The sequence below is a fragment of the Corapipo altera genome, unplaced genomic scaffold, assembly GCF_003945725.1.
Source record: "Corapipo altera isolate COAL_440 unplaced genomic scaffold, ASM394572v1 60, whole genome shotgun sequence".
NCBI lineage: Eukaryota > Metazoa > Chordata > Aves > Passeriformes > Pipridae > Corapipo > Corapipo altera.
Window position 1 is genome coordinate 6,046,850 of NW_020884912.1, and position 25,724 is coordinate 6,072,573.

The 25,724-nt window shown below is 37.0% G+C and overlaps 1 protein-coding gene across 1 annotated transcript in view; it reads left to right on the forward strand.

Moving 5' to 3' along the window:
• CDKAL1 (CDK5 regulatory subunit associated protein 1 like 1) overlaps nt 1-25,724 on the forward strand; it is a 406,927-nt gene that overhangs the window by 146,743 nt on the left and 234,460 nt on the right. Inside the window, exon 8 of the mRNA XM_027654133.1 lies at nt 7,286-7,406. Coding sequence (XP_027509934.1) covers nt 7,286-7,406 — 121 coding nt within the window. The remainder of the gene's footprint in view (nt 1-7,285; nt 7,407-25,724) is intronic.

Sequence of the window (25,724 nt, forward strand, 5' to 3'; positions counted from 1 at the left end):
ATTTAATAAAAGCTTGGTTTTGCATACAGTGCTAAGTTCAACTCAGCGATGTTCAGCTCTAAGGCTAAATTTGGTTTGTTCAACCTGCACCCCCCAAAACATTAGGCAGGTTACTTGAGCTGCTGCAGCTGGCTCTGACAATCCTCCTTTCAGCATTACCTTTCCTCAGAATGCAGCCTGTTTCATCTGATTCAAAATGTCTTTTCCCTTGAAATTTTCTCTCCAGGATCTCCTGAGGTTTTGAGCAGAATCTTTGATCATAATCAAATGCATTTCTTCACAGAAAGGTGAGGACAGAGGGTCAGGGGAACTCTTCCTGTAGTCGATTCTTAGTATTGTCCTTCTGAGATGTAGAATTGTAGCCGGCATTTTGAGTTCAGAGGAGATGTATCCTTCAGTCACTCTTGCAGAAAAACAATAACATCATATGATCTCAAAATACGTAGGGGAAGCTATTGAATCCTGAAAAAAGGAATAGTGTCTTTATAGGGCATTTCATGTGTTTCTTGAATACTTATATTCTTCATTTAACTTGGTGAAATTTTTGTATGGACAGTAATTCCTCATTAATAGTTTTCTCTTTTTCTGTTTTACTTGTTGTACAGTATGATTTTAATGCTTACAGATATTGTTTTGACTGAATCATACATTAAAGACATACCAAGAATAAAGAGGTATTGTATGTTTAATAGAGAGAAAGTGATGTATGAATTTTAGCAATCTGGACCACCTGTGGAGCTTTTCTTCTGAATATCTTGTTTTTGAAATTACATACAATGAATTTTAAAAAGCTCCTATTGTCACCTGTATGATACTCACATTCTGGAGTCTTCTGAAACAATATTATTGTTGGATGCTAATTCCAAGTGCAATGCTTAGCAGTTGTCAGCATTTCAAGCTCGTAACATACGTGCTGTATGCTTAGTAATACCTGCACATTTCTGTGAAGCTTTTTAAGTTGGTAGAGGGTGGAAGGCAATCTTTTTATGAAAAAATTTGAATTGTAGAGACTGGATCAAACATACCACCCTCTGCTGGCATTCTGATGGGACTGGTTGCCTGGCCCAGGGCATGCTGCCATGCCACTCAGGGAAAGATCAGTAATTCTAACAGCCTTAGTCTGCATTATTCCTTGTCTTGTAGTGGACCCAGTTCCTTCCTAAACCAGTTGAAGCAGTCTGACTGTTACAGTATATTCCCATCTTCACTGATCTAGAAGAGGAATAATTTATATTTGTTGCTTGGCCAGGAGCAGGCCAGGTACCTTGCAGTTAGGTTTGGCTTTTCTTTGCTTCCTGTACATGAGCCAGGAAATCCCACTGACACTCAGGGATGCCAACATGCTGCTGGCCAGCTGGGGTTGGTTTGGGTGGGAGCATCCACACAGCAAAGTCCTAAACGATTTAGTGTCCTTGTTTTCGCACTTGTGTGTGTCTGGCAGCTTGTGATTGCTCTGGGGAGTTCGGGAATTCCTTTGAAATCAGTCATGTCTGCTGTGGGACAGCTTGTTTGTGCTGCAGGGCAGGGAAAAAAGATGGGAGAGGAACTTATGGTCTGCCCTTGCTACATGTGGGCTTCTTCCATCAGAGACAGACCAGGGCATGGGCTGTAAGCCTACCTGTTCTCTACAAACTTACCAAGTCTGGGTTTAAAGCACCTCCAAATTTAAAGAGGTTTAGGCTCAAATATGATTAACAGCCTGGCTTAGCTGTAGAGTGTGTTAGGCAATTTGTGTTGCATCCTTTTATTTCAGATTTTTTTTTTTCGGTTAGTCCTGCCAGAAGATACAAAATAATTGTTTAGAAGGTTGGTTTTACCCAGTACAGAGCTAGAAGAGCATAACTCTGGAAATAAATCCAGTATTCAAATTTTGTAATAGCTCCTGGTTTGCCTCTTCTGCCTTTACACATATTTTTATTTTGATCTTTTTGACTCTCTTTTCTCTTGTTACTTCTAATCCTTTTCACCTTTTATATTTACTTGATGCTCCTTTCAGGTTTTATCACTGCTTTTGCTTCTTCTTTACATTTCTTCCTTTCGTTTTTCTTTGAAGAAATTTACTACTTTGTTTTCCCTTCATATGGCTTTACTTTCCTTAGCTACACTGCTCCCATGTGCTATTTTTAGCAGTGCTAACCTTGAGGAAAGGAAACTCTCTATTCATTAGAAGCAAATAACGGTGGAAGGAAATGTGTGCAAGAGTACATGAAATAGTGCTTAATCCTTTTCCCTGAAGATACTGTAGAAGATCAGACAGGTTGGTGAGAGACATCAAGGAAGTATAGAACAGCATTGGCAGCTGTGGTGTGAGGAAAAAAGTGTCTTTCAGGAAATGGTGATGAATAACCTCTAAGCATAATGATGTAACTGGGAAAAGGAAAGAATGGGTAACAGAACGAGCAGAAAACAATAGAAATTTTTGCTGCCAAGGCTGGGGTTTCCTGCATCTTTGAGGATTTTCTTTAAACTCATGTGTTTGAGCTGCTTGAGATATCTGCACAGAACTTTGAAGTTAACAGCTAAGAGAGCTCTGTGTCTGGCTGGGAGTTGTGTTTCAGAGGTACACTTGTAGCTCCAGCGGGGTGTGCAGAGATGGGGAGGGATCCTCAATGGATGCCCTCTTCCATTCTCCAACCAGATACTATTTCCCAGCAGCAATTGAGGGGTGCCAGCCTATGGACAGAGTGAAGCTGATTATATTAATATCCGATACAACACTGATAGTCAGTTAAAGTTAACTAAGGATGAATAATCCAGGCCACTTATTCTTGTAATAAACTAGGAAAATACCGGTCCAATTTGAATCTATTTGCTCTAATGTCATTAGCATGCTTCTGTGGTTCTAGGTGATGGGTCTGATGGTAGGCTGAGGTACACAGGACATTTAATGTTATGATCTTATGACAGAGAAATTCCATTGCCTGTTCCCATCATATATTTGTATGTCAGGATTGGGCATTCTCCATCACAGTCCTGAAGCACATGCATCCATGATTAAAGACATACATGCCATTAATGCTGTGTTACTTTTTGATGTCCTTTTTAGCAAGTAAAAAAAAATGCCTTGAAAATATTTTCATTCTGCACACTGATTTATCAAGCTAGACACATTTTAATGCCCTCTTTTAGACTAACAATAGGATTTAATATCCTGATTAATTCATTCCAACCTCATCGTTTTTCCGGACAGTGCCAAGTGATATGAATTATATCCACTGACTTCTATGTAAAGACGAGTTTAATTTTAAACAGTTCTGAAAACTAGAGAGCTCTGATTTATTTTTAATTGTTTCTAGCTTGATTTCATTTACACTTGCTATGAGTGATTCTGCTCTGTAACTGTCCTTGCTGGACTTGGTTAGTACTGTTTTGTAGTAGTCTGTATTAATTATCTACTAATTAGTGAAAATTTGCTCTGAATCATGACCTAAACCATTTTGTTTGTTTGTTTGTTTGTTTGTTATTTGTGGTTTCTTTTTTGTGTTTTTATTTGTTTGTTTGTGGAGTTTTTCTGGGGGTTTTTTGGTTGTTTTTTTTCCTTAGGGAAATTTTGTCTGCAGTTAGACTATGTGGAAGTAGAAAAGTTATTTTTATAGCAGAAGAGGTTTATATACCTAGGCTGTTTAGACTCTCATATCTAACCTGACTAGATCTCTTCGTCATTAAGCTGTGTTTCAAAGTTTGCATCATCCAGTGAGCCATCAAAAAAGGTGTGTTGTTTGTTTGATATCTGAGGTAGAGCACTCATCGTTATGGTGGTAGACTTGTGATTAACTCAGATTTCAGAAATGTTTCTTTCAAAACTGAAAGAAAAAGGAAAGAAACAAAACAAATATAAAAAGAAAGACTCCTTTTAAGTTTGTGACACCTGTTTTGCTTAGGTAAGTTATCCAATCTGGAATGGCAGAGAGAAGGTAACTTAATCAGATAAAATGCTTTGGAAGTAAAGCTTAATTGCAGTGTTTTGCCCCATTCTAAGCTTTGAAAGGAGGTTATAAATGAGATTTAAAATTACTGCTTTTTCTGTTACACTTGATCTTAGTGTGGCCTTAATAGTGCTGGCTAGAGAATATAAAAAAATGTTACTTAGCCATTTCCTTATTGAAGACGACAAAATACTTATTTTTAAGTTTTCTTGAAATAAATATGAGGAAAAAAAAGATCTACAGTATGATTCTGTGTTTATCAAGTTGTGTTTTATTAATAGCAACAATTCTGTAAACAGATGTTTTAGTGATTACTTAAAATGAAACAAAATAGTCCTTGCATGGAGTAGGAGAAAAAGGATTTAAGGTCACAAATACTGTAACTGAGTGGGTTTTTTTCTTAACAAAAAATTAAAAAATTGAATGTGTCTGCAAAGAAGTCACAGTAGTTGGATGGACATGTGCTGCTTGCTTTTTGGAAGCTTTAAACTCTCTGCTAAAAGTCATCTCCCAGTACTACTTTTTTTAGCCTCTGGTATCTGGACTGAAAAGTACAGAGATGTTGTTATTCCCAAGTTCCACACAGGTCTTGCAAGCCTCATATTAACTTGAATGTCAGTGTCATTCTGATATTGAAAAGTAGGAATATGGGAAATGTATTTAATGTGAAAATAAGCTGCCATATTTGATTACCAGACTATGGATTTCCTGAGCTCAGGAGCTGGGTTGGGGTGGATGTTAGCGTTTAGTGAATCACGTGGGAGATGGTCACAGAGCTGGGATTTCTCTCCTGAATAAAGGAAGTTTCTGAAGGTAGGAGAGGCTGGGTCTTATACTCCCTATGAGCTATGTTGGCTGTGTAGAATGTTCTAAGGTTTTTTGGTTGGTTGGCTTGTTGTTGTTGTTTTTCTCCCTAATGTATATGGTAACTTGTTTAGCATCTGAAGGACAAAGATCTGTAAGGAGATAGAAGCAGTGCTTTTGAACAAGATTTTTTAGGCTACAGTAGTGGTTTGTCTTTATTTTTTTTTAATCTGATTTCCTAAGAAGAGATAGATTATAAACTTGTGCCTCCTGCACAAATCTGTCATTATTTCCATTTCCCTCCCTCCTTACAAGTTTTTAGTCCTTTGACAAATTTCAAACAGACTTATGACAAGTCTTGTAGGCTAAAGGACACACTTTTTTCAGAAGTTCCATGAAAAAGTTTGCCTGTTTGATTAATGCTCCCAGTATGAGAAAGGGAGAGCATGAGCTAAATTCCTATTAGAGAGCAGTAACTCACATGGCTGTTAGTTGTGAGGGTGTGTGGAAGTGAAGCCTCACTGATTCTGTGCTCTGAGATTTTACTTGTGGGGGGGAGGTGGCAGGTTGGTTTTGTGGTTTGTTGGTTTTGTTTTGTTTTTTAAACTTAAGAATGGTGGTTTGACCCCAGTTCTAAGTGTATGAATTTTAACTTTTGGGTAACTTGCTGTTAAGCCCAATTGTTTTAAGTAATGTTTAATTACTGTGAATTGTTCCACTGAATTTTCAGCCATAAATCCAAATACAGTTTTAATATAGTAATGCAGTTGAATATTTTAAAAATGGATAAACTGGTTTATACCTATTAAACCACTCTATTAAGAAATACAAAAAGGCATGTTCTCTGCTTCTAGTTTAATTCTTACATTTTACATAATACAGTAACTTTTGTTACACAAGTAAATAAAATGGTACCATGCTTGCAACTCCTCAGTGAAGCATTAGATTGGGAAATAACTGAATGGATTGTGAGACAAAGATATTGCTATTGTTGTTAGGAAAAGGTAGAAGTGAATAAGTTAGCAAATGTTAATAGCATAAATGCCATATTACTAAATTCACAGCAGGATATAATGAAATTTTTGTCAAATGCAACTGGAGAAGTTATGCCTTTTATTTCGTGTTGACATTATGATGTGTCCTATCAGTATTAAGTGTTAGGTCTCCTGTTGGTATTAACCATTATGCTGTCAGGTCACTGCTCACTTCTTCATTAGGTCATGTGTTTGATTGAGAATTTTTATTTATCTTAAAAAAACCTGAGAAAGATGGTATACTAGAAGTAGTTTTCATGCAGCCTGTCATTGCCATATCACAGAAATAAATTCAGAGTATGAATGCTATGTTATTAAAAAAATAATTTTTGACTTCTCACAACAGGCAGTGAAGTAAGGCTTTGGCTGATGAAGGAATTAATTTTGTAAATAGCTGTTGGTAATGTAAGTTAGGAACTTTGGTTGAACACAGATTTTAATTGATTTGGTTATAGACTTTGCTATGGTGGACATAGCTCAGCTTGTGGCTTCATAGTTGCATGCATTCCTCTCATCCCACTCCTGTTTTAGGGGAAATTTTTCTTCTCTGAAAGATTTGAGGGATTGTAGCTGTAACTATCAAAGAGTTTTCAACAAATACATGCTTTCTCTTGCTCCTTCCCTGCAAGTAGTGGTTACTTTCCAACTCCATTCAGGAAAGCATTAGCTTTCCCTTGCTGTCTCTCATCTGCCTGTTCTAGGCTTTGTGCAGTAAATGATACGTCTTACATTTATACCTTGGGCACATTTTACACTGTGTGTTGCAATAATATACATAATTGTTTTGAGTCTTCATTATTAGTTCTTCCTTCTGAATATCAGCAAACCCTGTAATTTGTGCTCTTTTAATATAGGTCTTGTTGTGGTATGACTGATGTACTGTTGTAGGCAGTTGGTGAAATTATTTGTATTTTACTCTCTGAATATTACTGGTTTCAAGAAAGGAGTCGTGAGGCAGTTTTCTGACCTGCAGTTGTCTTGGTGTGGGGAGGAATATGCTCAAATCTTGGTAATCAGCTTAGCCATGGACATGTTGTCAGGATATGCTTCACAGCACTTTCCCTCAGACTTACCCAGTCAGATACCTTTGAAATGTGTTGGTTCTCCATATTACAAGCTAAAAAAGTATTTAGTTGCTTATTACCTACTAATTTAGGTTTGAGTGAAATTTTGGGGAAAAGTATTTTAATCCTGCCATACAACTCATTTAAATATTACTGCTATGTTGATATTTGCTAGAGAATCTGAAAATGAAACTGCTTAGATCATTTTAATTGGCTAAAACAGAAAATGCAAGTGTGAAAAGATAATTGGATGAAATAATTTGTTCGTTTTAAGATCATGTATTTTACCTGTCAGTGTCTCTTTTTAAATGCTCCAGTTGGTGGAAATAGATTATTACATCTCATTCTCATTTTCAATCTTTGAAGTATAAACACTACTTCTAAAGAAGAGCAAATCAAAACAAATATGATGGGACTCGTTCTTTGTATTGACTGCATTTTTTTGCTTCATTTGAAGGTCATTCTGTGAGGCTGCTGGGTCAGAAAAAGGATAATGGAAAACGTCTGGGGGGAGCACGGCTGGATTTGCCAAAGATTAGGAAGAATCCACTGATAGAAATAATTTCCATCAATACAGGGTAAGAGTCTTCAAAACTTATAAAACATCGAGTACTGCTGAGGAATTCCATTTATCTCTTTCCGCAGGCCTAGTGTATTACTCCTAAGCTACACAGAAGGAGGCAGGATGACCACTTTTGAATAGTGAAAGACATGAAATTATATTCTTTCTGCAAAATGAACCCCTGCTTCTTTGGGTATGAGAAGAAAAGAGTATAGAGAGGGGTTTTTTTCCCCTGTTCTTTTGATTTCTAAGATGGTAGTTCCGGAATACTGTTAGTAGCTCATTAAGATCTGTAAATGTCATTAAGGTCCATCTGACGTGATTGTCAGCCCAGATGTATTGATTGCTAAATTAGATATAGTTACTTCTGTCGTGCACCTCTAATATGTTTAAAGATCAGGAGATATCCTGTATATATTTATTCTTTTCTTTGTTTGAACAAGCTACTCTCTCCTATCAATCAGCAATTTCCCCATAAGACTACAAGCTTCTGTTCTGTATTCCTACTTTGAGGAATTCTATTTTAATCTCCCTTACCTTGATGCTTTCCTTTTTTCAGCTCCACTTGGTAACATCCCATTTTGCCAGTTTACTAAAAAAAAAATAACTAAGCAGCAAGAACAAAAGAAATCCCACGCAACTCCTCTTCTGATTTTTGTATCTTCTCCAAGTTGTATAGAAATTTCCCCAATGATACGATTTAAAATGCATTGTTCTAGGCATTCCAGGTGGGTGTGAACTTACTGCATAGAGACAAAAAATGTGGTGGATCTTAGCTCACTTCGAGTTCAGGTTAGCACATTCATAAACATTTCATGAAAGAGTTTTTCTACTATCTTCTTTCTTACTTCCTTGTCTTTAAGTAATGTGGCCTTCATAATTTGCTGTAAAACATAGTGTGCTATTTAGGTCAGAATACCAGTTCAAATTTTAGTGTGGCTGCTTTTTCTTCCTTTGACTTCTGGTAAATATATGGGTGACGTTTTGTCATATTGCTGAATTATAATAACTTTTTAAACTGCATTTTCATGCATGGATTGTTTTTGAAGTCTGGATATGAGCTTTTCTGGTGCAGTTACTTTAAGTGATCCAAATTCTTTCCCTTGTTGTCTTTCCTGTTGACATCTTGTTTGTGCCCACGAAAACGCTTTTTGTGATTAAAAATGAGCAAAGCATTCTTTTACATTTGCCCACGTCTGAGCTGAGTTTCAGATGTTACAAATTTTCCTTTTCCGCTAATATTTATCACAATGTAATGTTATAATATCCTTCTAGTTGTAAATGTTGTCAAGGTGGTAAGCTAACTGAGCTATGGTCTTGTTCATATGTCTTTTGACTTGTAGTAGTGAATTTAAGATGGCAGAATGTATTGCTATTTCTGATACCAGGTTATTGCTACCCTAATTAAAGAGGTTAATACAATAAGGGTACTGTAGGGTATTAGGCATAGGTGGCTGATGAGAGTAGCAATCATTTGAAAATTCTTTTTAATGTATTTTGAACAGATGTATTTTTATACTGGGTTTTGAAAAAAACAATTATTTCCCAAATTGATCAAACTGCAGACAATTAACATCTCCTTAAGATGTTACATTAGAAAAACCTTTTCTTCAGGACCTGATAGTTTACAAGCACCAATTGCTTTGTTTAGCGGTTATTGCCGTTCTCAGGTCAATGGAATAAGTGTTTTATACCATAAAATAATCCAAAAAATACTAGAAATGACAAAAGTATATTTATTTCATGGAGAATAAAGTCAAATATGACTTGATAAGCATTCTGCAAGCCTGAAACAAACAAACCAGGTATATAAGACACCTAAATTAACTAATATCTCAATCTGTGTTATCTTACCTCCTCTCCTGTCTCTCCTGAATTACATTTTTTTGTAATTTTACGCTTTCCTGTCTTTCTCTTCCCCTTTCCTCTTCCCCAGCCTCTCCACCTGTGTATTGTAGGTGACGTTTTTGGTTACTATTCTGGGTTTGAAAGTTATAGCATAGCTTTAGAAAAGCAGCAGCACTCACAGTTTCTGAAAATACAAAAATGAAATCAATGAAAAACAAGACACAGTGCATATTACTCACTGTGATTTGCTGTGTTAATTTTATCACATTTGCCTTACTAGTCTGGCTATGGCATCTTTCAGAACCAATACCATGTTGGAGTCAAGTTGTTTTCTCTGTGTAGAGACTGGAGAAAACTTTGAAGACTAGTTTTTGGTACAGTGCTCTTTATTGAGAGGTGAGAGTCCTCTTTACTGAGGTGATTTTCAATCAGACTGTCAGTCTTAAAATAGTAAGAAATACTTTGTTAAAAATAGCGATTTCCTCTTTTGAAATATGTTTGTCTGATACTGTTGAGCGACAGTGTCTGGGAGCAGCATGAGCAGGGTTTCTCCATGAGGGAGGACAAGAAGGGACCTGAGGATGCCACCAGCACAGGCAGTGCCCACACCCAACCTGGTGCCATGGGGCCTGAGCAGTGTGGGCAAAGCTGGGGGCTGGTAGTAGGACCCACCAGCAGTGCCAGACATGGCAAATCACAGAATATGCTGAGTTGAAAGGGACACACAAGGATCATGAAGTCCAACTCTTAACCCTGCAATAGACATTACTAAGAGTCACACCACCTGCCTGGGTCTATCCAGGGGCTCCAGTCAGGATCAAAAGGATATGAGCTGGAGACAAGACTCAGGAGAAGGGTACAAACAACACAGGTCTGAGGTCCATCCTGGAGATGAGCGCAGGGCTGTAAGCAGGCATGGTAATTAAGCTCAAGCCAGGACAGAGAACATAGGCCTTTGCCTAATTGGGGCTCCTGGCACAGAGCAGGCTGATGGATAAAGCAGCTGAGGCTGGTCAAGTCAGCACTGGGAGAGGCAGTGGTGTATTACCATTTCCACATGGGGTATTAATGAACTCTTGTCCTCTTCTGTAATTCTGTGGGGGAGGAAAAGGCTTGTTGCAGCATGTATGTATATCCCTTATCCCCCAAAATATTGGAGTCTTTGAGGGCTCACGCTAACCCCTTTCCCTTTCCAGTAGTAGAAATACCTTTATGTACAAGGACATCTGCCAACTGGAACTATTCTTCTGAGAATTCAGTAGGACCACTTTATTTTTGGAGTCTCCAAAAATGCTGATTGTTAAGATATGTCTTGTTCTCATACAACTGTGTCTGAGAACGTGGGCACAATTGAAGTGCAACACTGTAGAATAAAATTTGTTTCTTAACTCAGGATGGTGTCAAATTTGGTAATTAAAACCGTGAGACTTCTTGTTATTGATTCCTTCTTCTCTCAGACATGGGAAAAAAAAGTTCTGCCTTGAAGGCTTCTTTCTTTGTATAACTGTGAACTTTTTCCCTACTTATCCATGCACAAATGCAGGCCTACATATGCATACATCCCTCCATGTCTGTTTTCCCCAGACTTTTGCTGTACATGAGCCTCCTCAGGGCTTCGTCAGCTGTTCCTTTGCATGAATCAAGACTGTCCTATTGAGGGACAGACATATCCATTACAGTATACAGTCCATAATAATAATTTAAAATAAACCAAAATGAAAACCCACTAGCTGTGGAATATCTATGAAGATTAAGTGCTACTTCTGTCTATTGTGAGCCAGCTCAGAGTTTTCACATGTTTGTACCTAAAAAGGTGTTGCTTTGTCCTTGGAGAGACCAGGGTCTTGTTCAGTGTTTGGTTTTTTTTTATTTTTTTAAGGTAATGGACAGTTTTTTAAACTGTTAATTTTGGTTGCACTCAGGTTTGCTGTTTTCTCCTTTAGAAGTCCAAGCTGTCCTTTTAATTTACCATGGAAGTTAGTGGTTTTTGTCAAGGGACTAGATCTCTAGAGAAAAGCTTCCATCCGAGAACTAACACGTTTCAGTTTCCAAGTATGTTTGCAGAGACTATGGTGAGTTACCAGAATGGGGCACAAGAGACTTACTAGACATGATGACACACAAAGATATGTTAATGACTTTTCATTTTTCCATGTTCCAGATACATAAGGAGTCCTTACCATCCCAATATCCCATACAAGCTGTGGATTGACCTCTGTATTTCACCTCTTGAATTAAGAGACCTTTTCTTCCTATACTGTTCGCTTTCTCTGTTATTGCTTAGAAAACTTTTCAACATTGTTCAAATCAATTCTTCTTTTTTTTTTTTTAAAGGAGCAGGCAGTTAGTAAAAACTAGTGATTCTGACAGTGCTTGGATGGTTGTCTTAGTGAGTTTCACAGTAATATTAGGAAACGTGAGCCTGGAAACATCGATTTGTTCCTGTACTCCCAAATAATTTTCTGCTTTGAATTAAGGGCATTTGGTTAAATCTCTTTCACTTTTATTTATGTCATAAGCATGTATTGTACAGGTCATCCTCCTGGAACAAGCAAGATAACAGTAGTAGAATAGCGGGTTAAATGCTACTTGGAGAAAAGGCAGTTAATTTTTTAACTAATCTCCTAATGTGATTATTCCATCTGTTAGTTCGAAGTAAGGAAGGGAAGTGTTCTCAAATTCATTTTGCATTACAGCTTCATTTCAGTCTAGGGAAAAATCTTTTCGCCTTGTGGTCTAATCGTCATTAGTGCCAGTTTCATAACCCATGTAGCCACTTAGACAGCTCTCTTTAATAAGATCAAGACTTGGTCTTCCACATGTTAATTAATTCTGTATCCTGAGCTCTCCGCTCTGTAGCTTGGACTATTACTAATGTATCTGTGTTGTTTGCATGACTTGAACTCCCTTGTTAGCACTCCTATACGTTTCAAATACAACTTTGTACTTTTTCTGGGTGCCTTGGGAAGCATGAGAGGAGTGTAGTATCACCTGAATATGAGCCCACACTAGAATTTACTGATGGGTGGGTTTGCCAAAGTGCTTTCCGTATTCTTTTTAAGTTTCTACCTTTCTCTTTCCTCCTGGAGCAGACAAGTTACTGTACTGCTAATGTGACTGGCTAGAGAAGAATGAACACACATTGGACAGGGAATTCAAAATCAAAAGGAACATAACAGTGTACATGTATGTATTAGACGATCTTGAGAGTGCAGATCTGTTGCAATTCATGTCAGACTTGCAGTGTGAACATATCTAAAGGGCCAAGTCTCTGTCCAGGTTTTTCTGGTTTTCTCCCTTATATGAAGACACCGCATGAATCCCATATATTCTCGAGTCTCATTCTCTTGTTACTTTTCTAGATTTCCCTGTGAAGAAGCTATTCAGAGGACAGGAAGATGTTTAGGATTCAGCCCAGCAAACATGAGTGTCTGGGTTTGAGTGTATTTCTGAGAACAACAGTCATACTGAGACAACTCTGTAATTCAGTGGAAGCACTGTCCACTTATCCATCTTCACATCTGTGTATGTTTTCTTTTGGGAGAAGGGCTTTTAAAAGCATTATTAAAGTGAAAAATAAATTCAAATTACCCATCCAATCAAGCTTGATAGATTATTCCTGTAGTGCTAGAGCAGCTTAGAGAATATCAGCACGATACCTTATATCAGAAGGATTTTCAGATCTGCTTTTGTGTCTTAAATATAATACTTCAAACTTAGTACTCTCAATGCTGAGGAACTGCAACCTTTCTCCTCACAGGAAAGTCCTTGCTAGCAAACTTTATATTAAGAGTGAAGATACATAGTAGTGCTTAAAAGCTTGATGTGTCTTCCCAATTTTGTAGGTTTGTTTTAAGCCAAGCTTTGAAGTTCTCAAGTGGTGGTCGTTCAAAATATTTCTAAACTGCCAAAGGATCTGAATGTAGCATAAGAATTAAAAAAAAAAAAAGTAGTTCTACATACAGTATTTGGTTTGTTTCATGAATAAAGTAACAAAAAATCCAGAACTGAAAAATAAGCTGTAAAGTTACTATTGTCAATCCTGATTTTCCCAGGTAGGAATATTTCCCTAGCTGTGAATTGTGAAAGGTTAAAATTCTCTTCTTTCATAATTTTCTGTTATAAGCAGCTTTTTCAGTTTTATGATGAATTGGGGAGTATGAGGATTTAATTTTCTTGAAGAGTTGCATTTTAATTTTGTATGAGGTCAAGTAATAGTTCTTCTATAGATTTCAGTTCAGCATTTGCTTAGGTTTGAATATATAAAATACCCTGGAGTTGTATGGCCATGAAAGTGCGGGTAATTCTGGTTTTGTTGTTTGGGTTTTTTTTCAAATTTGCCAAAAAGAAGAGTTCATAAACGTAAATGAAATGCTTTCAACTCTGTAATTTTTTAATGTGGTTATCCCAAATATTTACTTTAGTTACCTTTTGTCACATTTAAAACCTGACAGCACTAGCTGGTTTTCTCCTTCCTTACTTTTAGCGATTAATAAACAAGTACCTGTGAGGTGTTAGGTTGCAAAAAAAAAAAAAAAAGTAAAATGATACTGGTAAGAGATCTGGAAAGTTTTTGGTGGTATTCAAGGATTCGTTTTGCTATAGATAGCTGTCATTGAATCAGCACGTATTTCCTGCTGCTTTTGTTGTTAAAAGCAGATCATATTCCCATATCATTGCTGCAATTGGTGAGATGACTCAAGAACAACAACTGTCAGTAGGTTCCCCAGATGATAGTACGTAAGGAGGGCAGTGACATCATCTCAAAAATGAGAGGATTGCAAACAGAAAGATCAAGAAGAGAAGCACAGGGGCTCTGTTTGCCTGCTCTGATGGAGGAATAGTTATTGCTTCCAAATCATTTGATGCCAGTATACTGACAGATGTGTAGAGTCCAGTCAGAACAGTATTTATTCCTTTGCCAGCATAAAATACTTCAGAGAAAGATACTGATGGCCTTGGGAACACTTGATGATGCCACTGCAGTTTTTGTCAGTGAAATATGCATTAGTTATTAGTCTGGCAGTACTGCAGGGGGTCAAGTTAGCAGGCTCAGGTGCAGAAGCAGAGGCCCAGGAGCACATGACATGAGACTGAACTATTGAAGACAGAGTCGGGAAACGGGTCTAATTAAGTTAAGGGTCCAGTATTTCTTGGGTTTGTTTTACCTTAGCTGTTGTCCAGCTATATCAGAGAGATGCTGCATGGTTACACTGGCTTGGGCTTGCAGTGCTGATCCTGCAATATTCTACTCCTACTCTACCAGTTCAGAGTCTCTTCCCCAGAAGTCAGGTCTGCTCCTCCCCTTGTGTTACAATACAACTTTCCATTTTCATATGGAGACCTGTATACCATGGAGTGACTGCAGATGGACACTAGTATTTGGCACTGAGGAGATCTCTGCAAGAAAGGGAACTGAACATCGTGGACATCATAAACAGGCAGCACTCAGTGCTGTTTAACTGAATACAGTCTAGCCAGTCTGAAGAGTGATTTGAAATTAATATTTAGCAAAGTAGTATAGAGATCAACAAGGATGCACTAGATTTTTTCTAATTACAGTAACAAGTTACTGTTTGTTAAGTCCATAAAAAGAGGCCCTTATTATGATTGTTTAATCCCCAAACTTTTGCAGTGGCCTGTGTTACCTGTCCAGTTTTTTGGCTAATTGAACTGTTTGACCTAGATTTCTATCTTTTTGTGGCATTCAGCAAACATTATCTACACCTGTGGGTCCACCTTTGAAAATGCTTTGTGAATTCTTATCACCTCTGACTCCTTTGTAACAGGGATGAGTTTTCTGGAGTCACCATTTTAAAACCATACCAAAACATCCTTGATTTCTCAGAAAAGGACGTTGCAGCTTAAGTTTGACAACTCGTGAAGCCAGTGCATTTCTGTGCTGGAATCAGTGGGATATTTCAGTAATAATCTCATCAGTTCAGCAGAAGAATTGCTATTTTTTTGGCTTTCTATGTTTACTCTTGTGAACTCAAATCTGTTCCTTAGTACAATGTTATCTCTAGATAAAAATATAGAGTGTGTTGGAAAATGAAAATCCTTCTGGTATGTGAAAAATCACCTAGTGTTTGACAGTGATAGGCTTGGTTTTTTGGCAACTGATTATATACTTTTGTATATCCAGCTATGACACAATGTTTTCATCATTTCCATCTTCTAAAATACTGCTGTCCCCATTTTGAATGAATAGCCTGAATTATAAATCTGTTCATACTTGGCAAACATCTCTGATTGAATACTTACAAGGTTGAATTCCATATCTTCAATTTACCTGATTTAGTTTGTTCATTAATGACATACAGATTTTCTATATTTTAATGTTTTACTTTTCAAGGTAAGTGACACTGCAGCTGAAAGAAGATTTTAATTTTTAGAATAAAAGATCAAAACATGTTTTGATCTACATTCAATATTATGCTTGGAAAGGGAAAATAATTTTTTTCTGATTATTATAATAATATAGTTAGTATATGATTATATGTTACATTACCACATGCTGTATTTACTTTTACTTTTGTTCAAGATAAATGCTTAGAGTGAACTCCCCAGGAAATATGAAGTTATACAATTACTTTGGCCCTACCTTAGCTTATAATATTTAAATGGGTACTTTGCATAACTATTTAGCTCAAACATGTATGACATGCTAGACCCTATTGTGCCAGTTACCTTCAGAAAACAGGGAAGGTAGAAAATCTAGAAGGATAGTGTGTGTGTTTTTGAAAGAAAACCTCTGCTTTTTTGTTTATATTTTAGTCAGTATTTGCATGTACATAGATTTAGATTTTAGCTATAGTATACTAAGCGTGTATTTCAACTATTCATGTACCACATATCAATCTGTTCTTTGGCACAATTCACAAAATCCTTTACATAATGAAAATGATAGATGACATAGTTGTGTGTATCTAGGCATTTTGATTCTAATCATAAAATCTGAAAAGCTAGTAGTCCAAAGCTTGCAGAAACCACACTGCTGTAACTCAGGGAAAAGGCAAAACAGTTGTGTACGACAGAAAGTTTTAACAATCTACTTTTTTGCCTAAGGTCTCTTTCCACTGCAACTTACTGTAACTCACAGCCAAGGTCATTATTTCCTAATTAGATATTTAAACAACATATTGATGACACTCTCTGGAAGATTGCTCTTTTTTCAGTTATTACTAATTCACATTTGTTGAAGGCATATAAAATTATATGTAACAGTCTGCTACAAAAAATGCTACAAAATCTCTAGGTGCTTGATGGTAACAATTTCACTGAAAAGGTGGGAAAAAGCTTGGTGTGTCAGATGGAGGTGGATATATCAGTGGGGCTCACCCTCCGGTCCTGCCAGCTGTTGTACTCATAGTCATTTCTGTTCTCTCTGTGTCTGTCTTGTTTCTGTGTCCCCATTGCTGAGAGTGTGCCTGCTCACCTGCTCTTCCTTGTGCAGAAAAGTATTGCATTTTGCTGGTTAGCTTCCTTAAGCAGCTTATGTAGAAAGGTAATTGAAGAAAGCCGAAAAGAAAGTAGATGGATTGGACCAGAACAGAGCTGTTTCCTCCATCCTAAGTAGCTTGTTTTCTGTCTTCTCCCAAGCATCAAAGCAACTGATTTTGTGGGCTGCTTCCTTCAGTGCCAAGAAACCCAGCTTGTGATGCAGCTTACTGTTAATTGTTCATTGAAATCAACAGCTGATGGCAGAGGAGTTACCCCTTCTCTATATTGGTGGAGGTGGCCGTGGTCCTCCTCATTCCACAGTAGTATTAGGCCTGGTCAACTTTTTTCGACTATCTGGAGTTTAGTATGATAAATTCCCTTTTGCTATTGATATATTCAATTTCTCTTGCTGTTGCCCATGGTAGGTCTGATATTTGCACTAGTCTGTGTTATACAAAATTGCTTTGATGAATAGTGAATAGGATGTAGATGTTTTGTGGATCATTCTAGAGTAAATATCTGCTACCATGCTAACCTGAAAGGAAGATGATCTTGAATTCAAGAAGATCCCTCACAAAAAGAAAGATTTTTATACATAAAAAGTTTATTAAATACCTGTATGAAATACGTAATTAGGATATAATTTTTTCACTGTTTACCTGAAACAAGCTAATTTTTTCGCTTATGCTTTATGAGTGCTGTTTTTCAGCTTTGTACGTCTTCATGATTTCTGCCACCGTTACTCTCTTTACAATGCCACTTTATTTTTAGAGTATTCAATGCTTGAACTCACTTTTTTGAATTTCAGTTCTATCCCTGAGATTTCAAATACAGAACTTGTGAAACCCCTTAGCTATAGCCTTAGAATTTCTCTGATGTCATGCTGTCAATGACAAAATAATCCTGAACTGGGCTCCATTACTTTCCCTATACAGATTAGAGCATGATCCCCTGCCAAGAATAATTTTGAGAGGAAAGAAATTTATAGGGTTCAAAGGGTCTTTAAAAGACTAGTACATCAAATACCTGCAGTTGTGACATCATTTGTGGTATAACTTGAAGACTTGTATTAATTTCTGAGATTGTATTTTTCATTGCTCTTGTTAAATGCTGTTTGAATGGGTCTAGAATAAGCATGTGTTTAATGAATGTCCTATTCCAAGAAGTGTTCAGCCAATCCTTCATTAAGTTTGCTGATATATGTCACCTAAGAATTTTTCCTGTACATAGTTGTTTCTTTGGCTTTATTCTGCTATTCAAGGTGACATACAATGGCAACTCCATACTATATTCTAATACTGCCAGCTGTACTGTAACACATATTTTTAATTTCACTGTTGTTATGATGATGGATTTCTTCAGTGGTGCTATTTGGTGACATGTCAAAGTAAACTGGCATCTAATCTACATCATCCACTCGGCTCTTTACATAGTCCAGTCATATGCAGTTCATGTGCAGTGAGTCAGAAGGTGTGTGTTGGTAAAGTTCTTTCCCATAGGGAAAAAACATGATGACACATTGTTTGTACACAAGCATTACTGGCCTTGAAATCTTGCTGTGCAGTTTTCTGTGCTCATGCTATTTTTTGAGCTCTCAGTTTTTGAGAAATGCTGTTTAAGCACACATAAATTCTACAAGGATTTTTTTCTGGTTCATGAAAATTTTCTCTTTTGAGCCTGCTGAATGACTTCTGCATTGAGTTAGAAGAAAATAGTTCGTTTTGATTGTTTCCATTTTTGCACTTTTACCTCCCTTAGGTTATTTCCTCGAAGCCTCACAAATTTGAACATTTTCTGCATATAGTGTCATAGTTTAAAATTTGCATCAGATCTTCTCCTTATACATTTTGATACATTTCCTTTTGCTCTTGTGTACATCCCATTTTGAGAAAATTTGCTATTTCACACTTCATTTAGAAGACTTAGTAAGACTCATAAAAGCTGCCAGAAATCACCGTGCAATTCTCTAAACTCCAGTACACCACACAACTTGCAAGTCAGTGAGAAAAACAGCAGTAATCACATGCTCCAACTGCGTCATCTCATTAAAACTTTGGGCAGCTCCAGGCATATTTGTGCTCCTCCGTCACTAGGTGGCTTCCCACACTACGCAGTTCTGTGACTCTCTTAACCCAAGAGGAAGATCACCAGAATTTAACACAGTTTGCAGTTTTCAAGTTAAGCTACATGGGGGAAAGGTTAGGGGGGTGTGTAAAAAAACTTGATTTTGCTTTGTGTAACTACGACGTATAGTTTCCTGCAGTTTCAGCTCATTCCTTTCAGTGCTACATTCCTAATTATTTTGAAGACCAATTCAGAAAATGAGAACTTTAATATCTTGGAACCTGACTGCAGGTTAGCACACAGGCGATTTCCTGCCTGCCTCCTGGGCAGATGCTTACTAACAGAAGTGGTTTTGGATCACACAGCAAGCTACATTTTCTAGTCTGTTTGAATGAGAAGAAGTCATTTTGAAGTTGTTTGCAATTTCATATATCCATAATTCTGACATCAGTATGCTTTCTGAGGTTGGGGATAAATTCCTTCTTGCTGAGCATCCCTTCTTTTAATGCCCGCATACGTATTTCCTAAGAGAAATCTGGACAAAATCCTGAGAAACATTTTATTCATTTCTCAGATTACAGTAAATACTGACAAATAAACTCCTGTGTCATACTTATAATTGATAGTTGCCCTTTAGCCCCAGCTTTTCCCATTAAAAAAAAACAAACTAGAAAAAAAAGACAAGCACTAGAGAAACCATTGTTTCGCAAAAACACTATCTTGCTGAACGTTAGTATGAGAAATGCCTGTGTTTTATGTACTCATTATTCTGGGGGTTTTAATATCCTGTTTTAAGGTGTTGTACAACTTAAGTGTTTAAAGCTAAGTGCTCATGCCTTTACTGCTCATCAGCAGAATCAGGTTACTTTTAGTTGCCTAATAATAATAACAATCTATTTTGCAAACATCGGTATGACTTCTTAAATGCCACTAAAAATGAAAACAGCTTGTCAAACGGTTTCTCTTGTGCCCTTTCAGGTCAAGGTGGAATTTGTTTTGGAGACGAGATGGGGAAATGTGTTTAGGGAAGTGTAAAAATAAGAATCAGATTTGGGAAATGTCTTGTGCTTGAATTTGTTCTTAGACTTGACCTGGAGATAATTTTAATGGAAAAATAGTTTTTCCTGAATAAGATGTGTGGTCTTCAATAAAATCTGTATTTGGCATTATCTCTCAAGTACACAAAGGCATATTTTTATGATAATCTCATTGACATGTGTGAATTTATAAGATTTAAAACATAGGGAGGAGTAGGGCACTTAAACTGTGATATCAGTATGTGACATAAGAACAAATCCCTGAAGTAAAGGTGCTTTTAGAAAAAACTAAACAAATAATAATTGTAAAGTTGAATATAAAGATTGTGCATGGCAGGTAATGGGTGGTAATGGGTGACGTAAAATCCAATGTGACATGTTCCAGGATTATTAATATTATTTCATGTGTTTTGTATGTGATAGTATCTTTCTTTGTATGGCTTCTTTATGTGGGAAAGAAAAAAATTAACACCCTTTAATCTTGACATTTATTGTGAAGTTCCAATAAGCTGCAAGTTTTTAACCTGTTAACTTACAAGCTTACTTTTAAGATAATTTACATTATCTCTGTTATTTCTTGATCTGTTAATGTTATTGAAAAGTCTCACAATTTGCATATTTTCTGCATTATTATTCTTGACTGTTCTTGAAATGATACAATTTTTTGGAAAAGATAAGGTTCCTAATTGTAAAAACAAGTTACACTGAGTTCAGTGATAGTTTTATTTGTGCTTCAGATACTCAGAAGAAAAGTAAAATGTTAGAGCACATTTTTGTGTTCCTGCTCCTTTTGCTTTTCATACAAGATGCATGTTAGAAGAGCTAGTATTTTTACCAAGAATAAATAAGTTTAAAAGAGGCACTTGAAGGGTCTCCTATTCCCAATGATGCAATTTAGGCAATAAATGGTAAATTTTTGTGGACACACAACTTTTTTCCCCAACAGGGTGTCTTAATAAAAACCTGTTGAAATATTTGCTTTAAATTTTCTTCTGACTAATTGTTTTAGTTTTTTTCCATTGCACCAAGATGAATCATATTTAATAAATCACATTTTTTTTTTACTAATTATCTGCTAGTCCGAATTAGATTGAGCTCTTGAGTTTCAGGTCCCTTCAGGATCAACTTATATCTCTGTAAGTTGGTGCTTTAGGAACTGAGGGTACTCAGCAGATCACAAAAAGTACTCTGAGGTGTTTCTGCACTCCTGTGCCGCAGAGCTCTATGCACAGTACTGTACAAAGTGGGGAGAAGGGAAAGTCATGACAAAGAAAAGGTAATTACTTCCTCTGTCAACTTGATACCTATTATGGAATGGCATGGAAAACCATGTCTGTTTTGCGTTTTTTGTCTAGGGGGTGGTTTCTTTTCAAGTAGAATACAAATGCAGAAGTGAAGATTTGAGAAGTGCCCGGAGACAGTCCCACCCTAACTGATTCACAGTTGTGTTTGGGATTAACTGAACTGGATTAGTTCACTGACTAGAGAAGATCTTTCACGTGCTCCCTCTCTCTTTACAGAGATCACCCCTTAGTTCCCTTATTCAAACTGTCATCTTTGTTTTTCCTTGAGTCCAGACTAAATTGATTGGAAGAAAAAAAGGTGGCAAAGTAAGATCTTAGGTTCATATTTAGAGTATAACAAAAAATAGTTGTATAACTTTTTCAGTGTGCTAGTACCTGTTGCCTCACTGGAGTGAGTCTTGTTCAAGTACTCTGTATTCCCTTCTACTCTGATAATAATAGTGTAGTAGTGTACAGTAATAGTGTATGGTTAATACTGTAAGATGTAAAGAAGGCTTCAGTCAAATAAGCATCAACTACTGTGTCTAGAAAATTAAGATCCAGTGTTTCTCTATCTGTATGAAGTGTATTGGTAGATAAAATTCCCAAAAGTTGACATCAATATGTCAGATACTGTTCTTGAAGTGTTTCATAGGTTTGTGGAGCTTCTGACTAATCATTACATAAACCATTTTTCCAAACATGAAAGATCTGTATGGACTGAGCCTAAATTTGACAGTTATAGTCAGCAGTGTAACATTAACTTGTGTTTATCATTGTGTGAAGGAGGCAGCTCTTTAGATCTCTGTTTAATCTGTTCTTTTTCCTTTGGCTTATTTCCATCTTTAGGGACTCACCTTGTCCTGTATAGCAAGAACGAATCCAAATGAAACAGCCCTGGCAGCATGAGCTTGCCATGATGAAAGCAGGATTTTGTGTTTGGTTGCTGTTAATGTCCTGTCTTGCAAACACAATTGCAAGTCTGAAAGCTGCTGCTTTCCTGTTTGCTTATTACTGTCAAGGGGTTAAGAAACCAGGCTGCCTGTTGGTGGGATTGTTACTTAAAACAGGCTTTATCCTTACAAATGGAGTTCAGTTGTCTGACTTTTAGAGAGAAATTTTCTCTGCTGTTACCATATTTGGTTTTGACTTCAGAATAAGGAACGGTTGCTCTTTGAGGGGTGGTGGTAAGAAGTGAAAATCCAATTTTTTAATTTTTTACCTCTTTTGGTCACGATTAATTACAATGATTTATTATTCTTTCCAGAAGCACTGTTGTTTGCCCATTTTAGGGAGGTTCTCAGTCTCTGCATCAGGAGTGGTTACAGACTTTAAGTCTTTACTCTGTATCTTGAAAACACTGAATGAAAGTGGAGGAAAAATGCATTATGCTACTAGGAATATGATTAACAGCTTTGCCCCTGAAACTTAATGTCAGCACTGAAATCATCATTCATGTTTAGGTAAAACACAAAACTTACTGTGAGGTTAACCTAAAATATGAAACTCTATCCCATACATCTCATTACCTTCTGTTTAAAATGTGCAAACCACGTTTTTAAAGCTTGTTTTCACAAATAAAAGCATGTGATTAACATGGCCCAGCAAAGGAGACCAACAGCCTCTTGGACTCCGTTCAGCAGAATGTCTCCAGTGGGTGGAGGGAGGTCATCACTCTGCTCAGCCCTGGTGAGGCACACCTGGAGTACTGGGTCAAGATCTGGGCTCTGTGGTACAGGGCAGGCATCGAGACACTGGGACATTGAAGGGCCATGAAAGTGATCTCAGTGTGTGTGGGTGTAAAGAGGACAGAACCAGGCTCTTCTCAGTGGTGTCCAGGGACAGTACAAGAGGTAGTGGGCACAAATTGAAATACAAGAAATTTTATTTAAGTGTAAGAAAAAACTTCTTTTACAGTAGAGGTGATTGAACAGTGGCAGAGGCTACCCAGAGAGGGTGTGGAGTGTCCATCCTTGGTGAAAATCAAAGCTATCTGGTCGTGGTACTGAGCAACCTGCTCTAGTTGCCACTACTTTGAGCGGTAAGGTATTGGACTAAATGATCTCCAGAGGTCCCTTCCCACCTCAACCACTCTGTGATATTTTAGATAAATATAAACAGCAAAAGAGAAACCCACAATGATTTAGATACAAAACTGTGGATGTTGATGGATTTGCTTAATGCTTACTCCAGAGGTGAATGTTGTGGTTTGACACTTCAGAAAGTAATACCCTAAATTAAGGGTTCCCTGTCCCATGCAGAATGCATCCTCATTTCCTGACTTAAAAGCATTTCCTGTGCAATTCTGTAGGCCTGGTCAGCCTCAGGAAAGAGGAACTCTATTTCCAAATTCTGTGCCTGCTAGGCAGAGTGAAATATTCCCACTGGAAATAAACACCCCACACTTCTGTCTCTGTAACTTAACATGTTGAATTTCATCAGCTTGATTTACAAGAGCTCAATGCTTTTTAAAGAAAAATAATTTTTCTGAATTTGTCCTTAAAAACATATGTTTTTTATTTTTTCTGAAGTAACCATGTAGAATTTTGGTTTTAGGCTTTATTTTCAACACACTGGATGAGATGTAGAGTTTTAGCTTTTTGTTTTCTTTTTCTTTTTTTTTAGGGAGTTTGTTGATGTCTGTGTGGACTTTGTGAAAAGAAACTATTTAAGCAAAGGTCAAGTACAAAATTGTCACTCATCACATGCTTATCTAGCTTATTTTTAAACTAATACACAAGTGTCTAAGTATCACATGGTCTTTCTTGCATTGCAGACTGGTGCCAGACCTGGTGTCTTTTCTGTTTTTAAGATAAACGTCTAGTGGTTTTTGTTTTCAGTGACTATGTTTGTGAGTCATGTATGTCATGTAATGTTGCTTTGTTTCTGGAGTTTATAATTTTGCAGAAGGTAGATTGGGTCTCCACATTTTAGCTTGGTAGTAGGCTGAAAACTGCAGCTGGAGAATGTTTACTGAAGGGTTTGTTTAGTCATTCACATTCCTCTGTTCCTACAGTTTGGTTTAGATCATTTGTTAAAGAGCTTAAAGAACTCCCTTTATTATTGGTGTAGAGAGGTTTTTTTTTCCTGCAAGTTAGGATTTTAAACTGATTTTTTTAAAATTTATTTTTCCTTTCCAAAACTATACATCAGTTACTTTTCTAAATAGCAAGTATGGGTAAAATAATATAGTGATTTATAACTAGTCAAATACGTATTGAAACTTTTGTCTTTTGTTTGAAGTATATTCTAATTATTTAGTAAAATAAAATGCAATTACTTTTGAGATTTTGTTAAGTTACCACTTAAGTGAGGAAGAGTGTAAAGGAAAGGTTTAAGCTATAGAGAAAAAATATTACAGATTAAACTGTTTATGTAAGTATCAATATCTTTAGGAAAGGTCAGCTGTGTAGTTGGTTCATATTTAGCGAAGTAACATAGAATTCTGTAACTCACAATAATACAGCGATGTCTGTCCACCAAGCACACTGTAAATGTGTAAATAATCCTTGATTCTGAATTAAAGGTATGAAGTGATGTCTTTGTTAGGCTTGGCCATTTTGCTTGAACAGAAGACATAAGCTAGTGTTGTGCCTGTTGGCCTGTATCTGCAGTGTGTAGGGAAATAGTAGGTTTGCAAGAGAGTCTTGCTGTATCTGCAGCTGATCTCAGAAGTGTTTCTTGGACATGTTAAAATCCTAATCCAGCAATATTTTGTGGAAACAGTCAATGTTTTCCAAGTGTAGAGATATGTGTATGTGAAAGCATCAAAGTAATACAGAAGTTACTCTAAATACTGTCTAGTTCCTCTGGTTGTTTGTTACAGGTTCCCTTCTTGCATCAGTGTTTCACTCGTGCGATTGGTGTACAATCCTTGCAACTGTATTGAAAGCCAAACAAGTGCAGACACTTTATAACCAGCTAATATCTAACCTACCCATTTTTGTGGTTCAGACGGGTGCTGAACTTATTGCAGAGACTCTAATGGAAATTTTCATCATTAAACTAGGCCCTGTTCCTGTACTGACAGTTCATCCTAGCAGCTTATGTCATTTTCAACTGTTGCTTCTTTGAGTGGAAGTGAGGCCCCACAGTTTGTAGTGCTTAAGTTAAATATGGGAGTGAAGCCATACCTCTTAATAAAAGTCAGTTAAACAGAACAAAAAATTAAGATCACAGAATTGGTTGGGTTGGAAGGGACCCTAAAGATCATCTAGTTCCAACAGCCTTGCTCCGGACAGGGACACCTTCCTCTAGACCGGGTTACTTGAAGTCCATCCAACCTGGACTTGAACACTTCCAGGAATGGAGCATCCACAGCTTCTCTGGGCAACCTATTCCAATGTACCACCAGCCTCCTAGTAAAGAATTTCTTCCTAATATCTAATCTAAAACCTACTGTCTTCCAGTTTGAACCCATTCCTGCTTGTCCCATAGCTACATGCCCTTGTTCTATCTGACAGCTATTAAAATACTAGGAATGGGATCTTTCAGTGCTAATCAGTTTTGTTTCTTCAGCTATATTTCAGATTTCTTGGGTGTTTGTGTTTATTATGAACACGTTTTGTGCTTAGGATATTCAGCTGCAGAGGTTGTTCTGGTTTATGATACCCTTTGCAAAATAAGGAAGAGTAAGATTTGGTATTCTCTATGATTTTA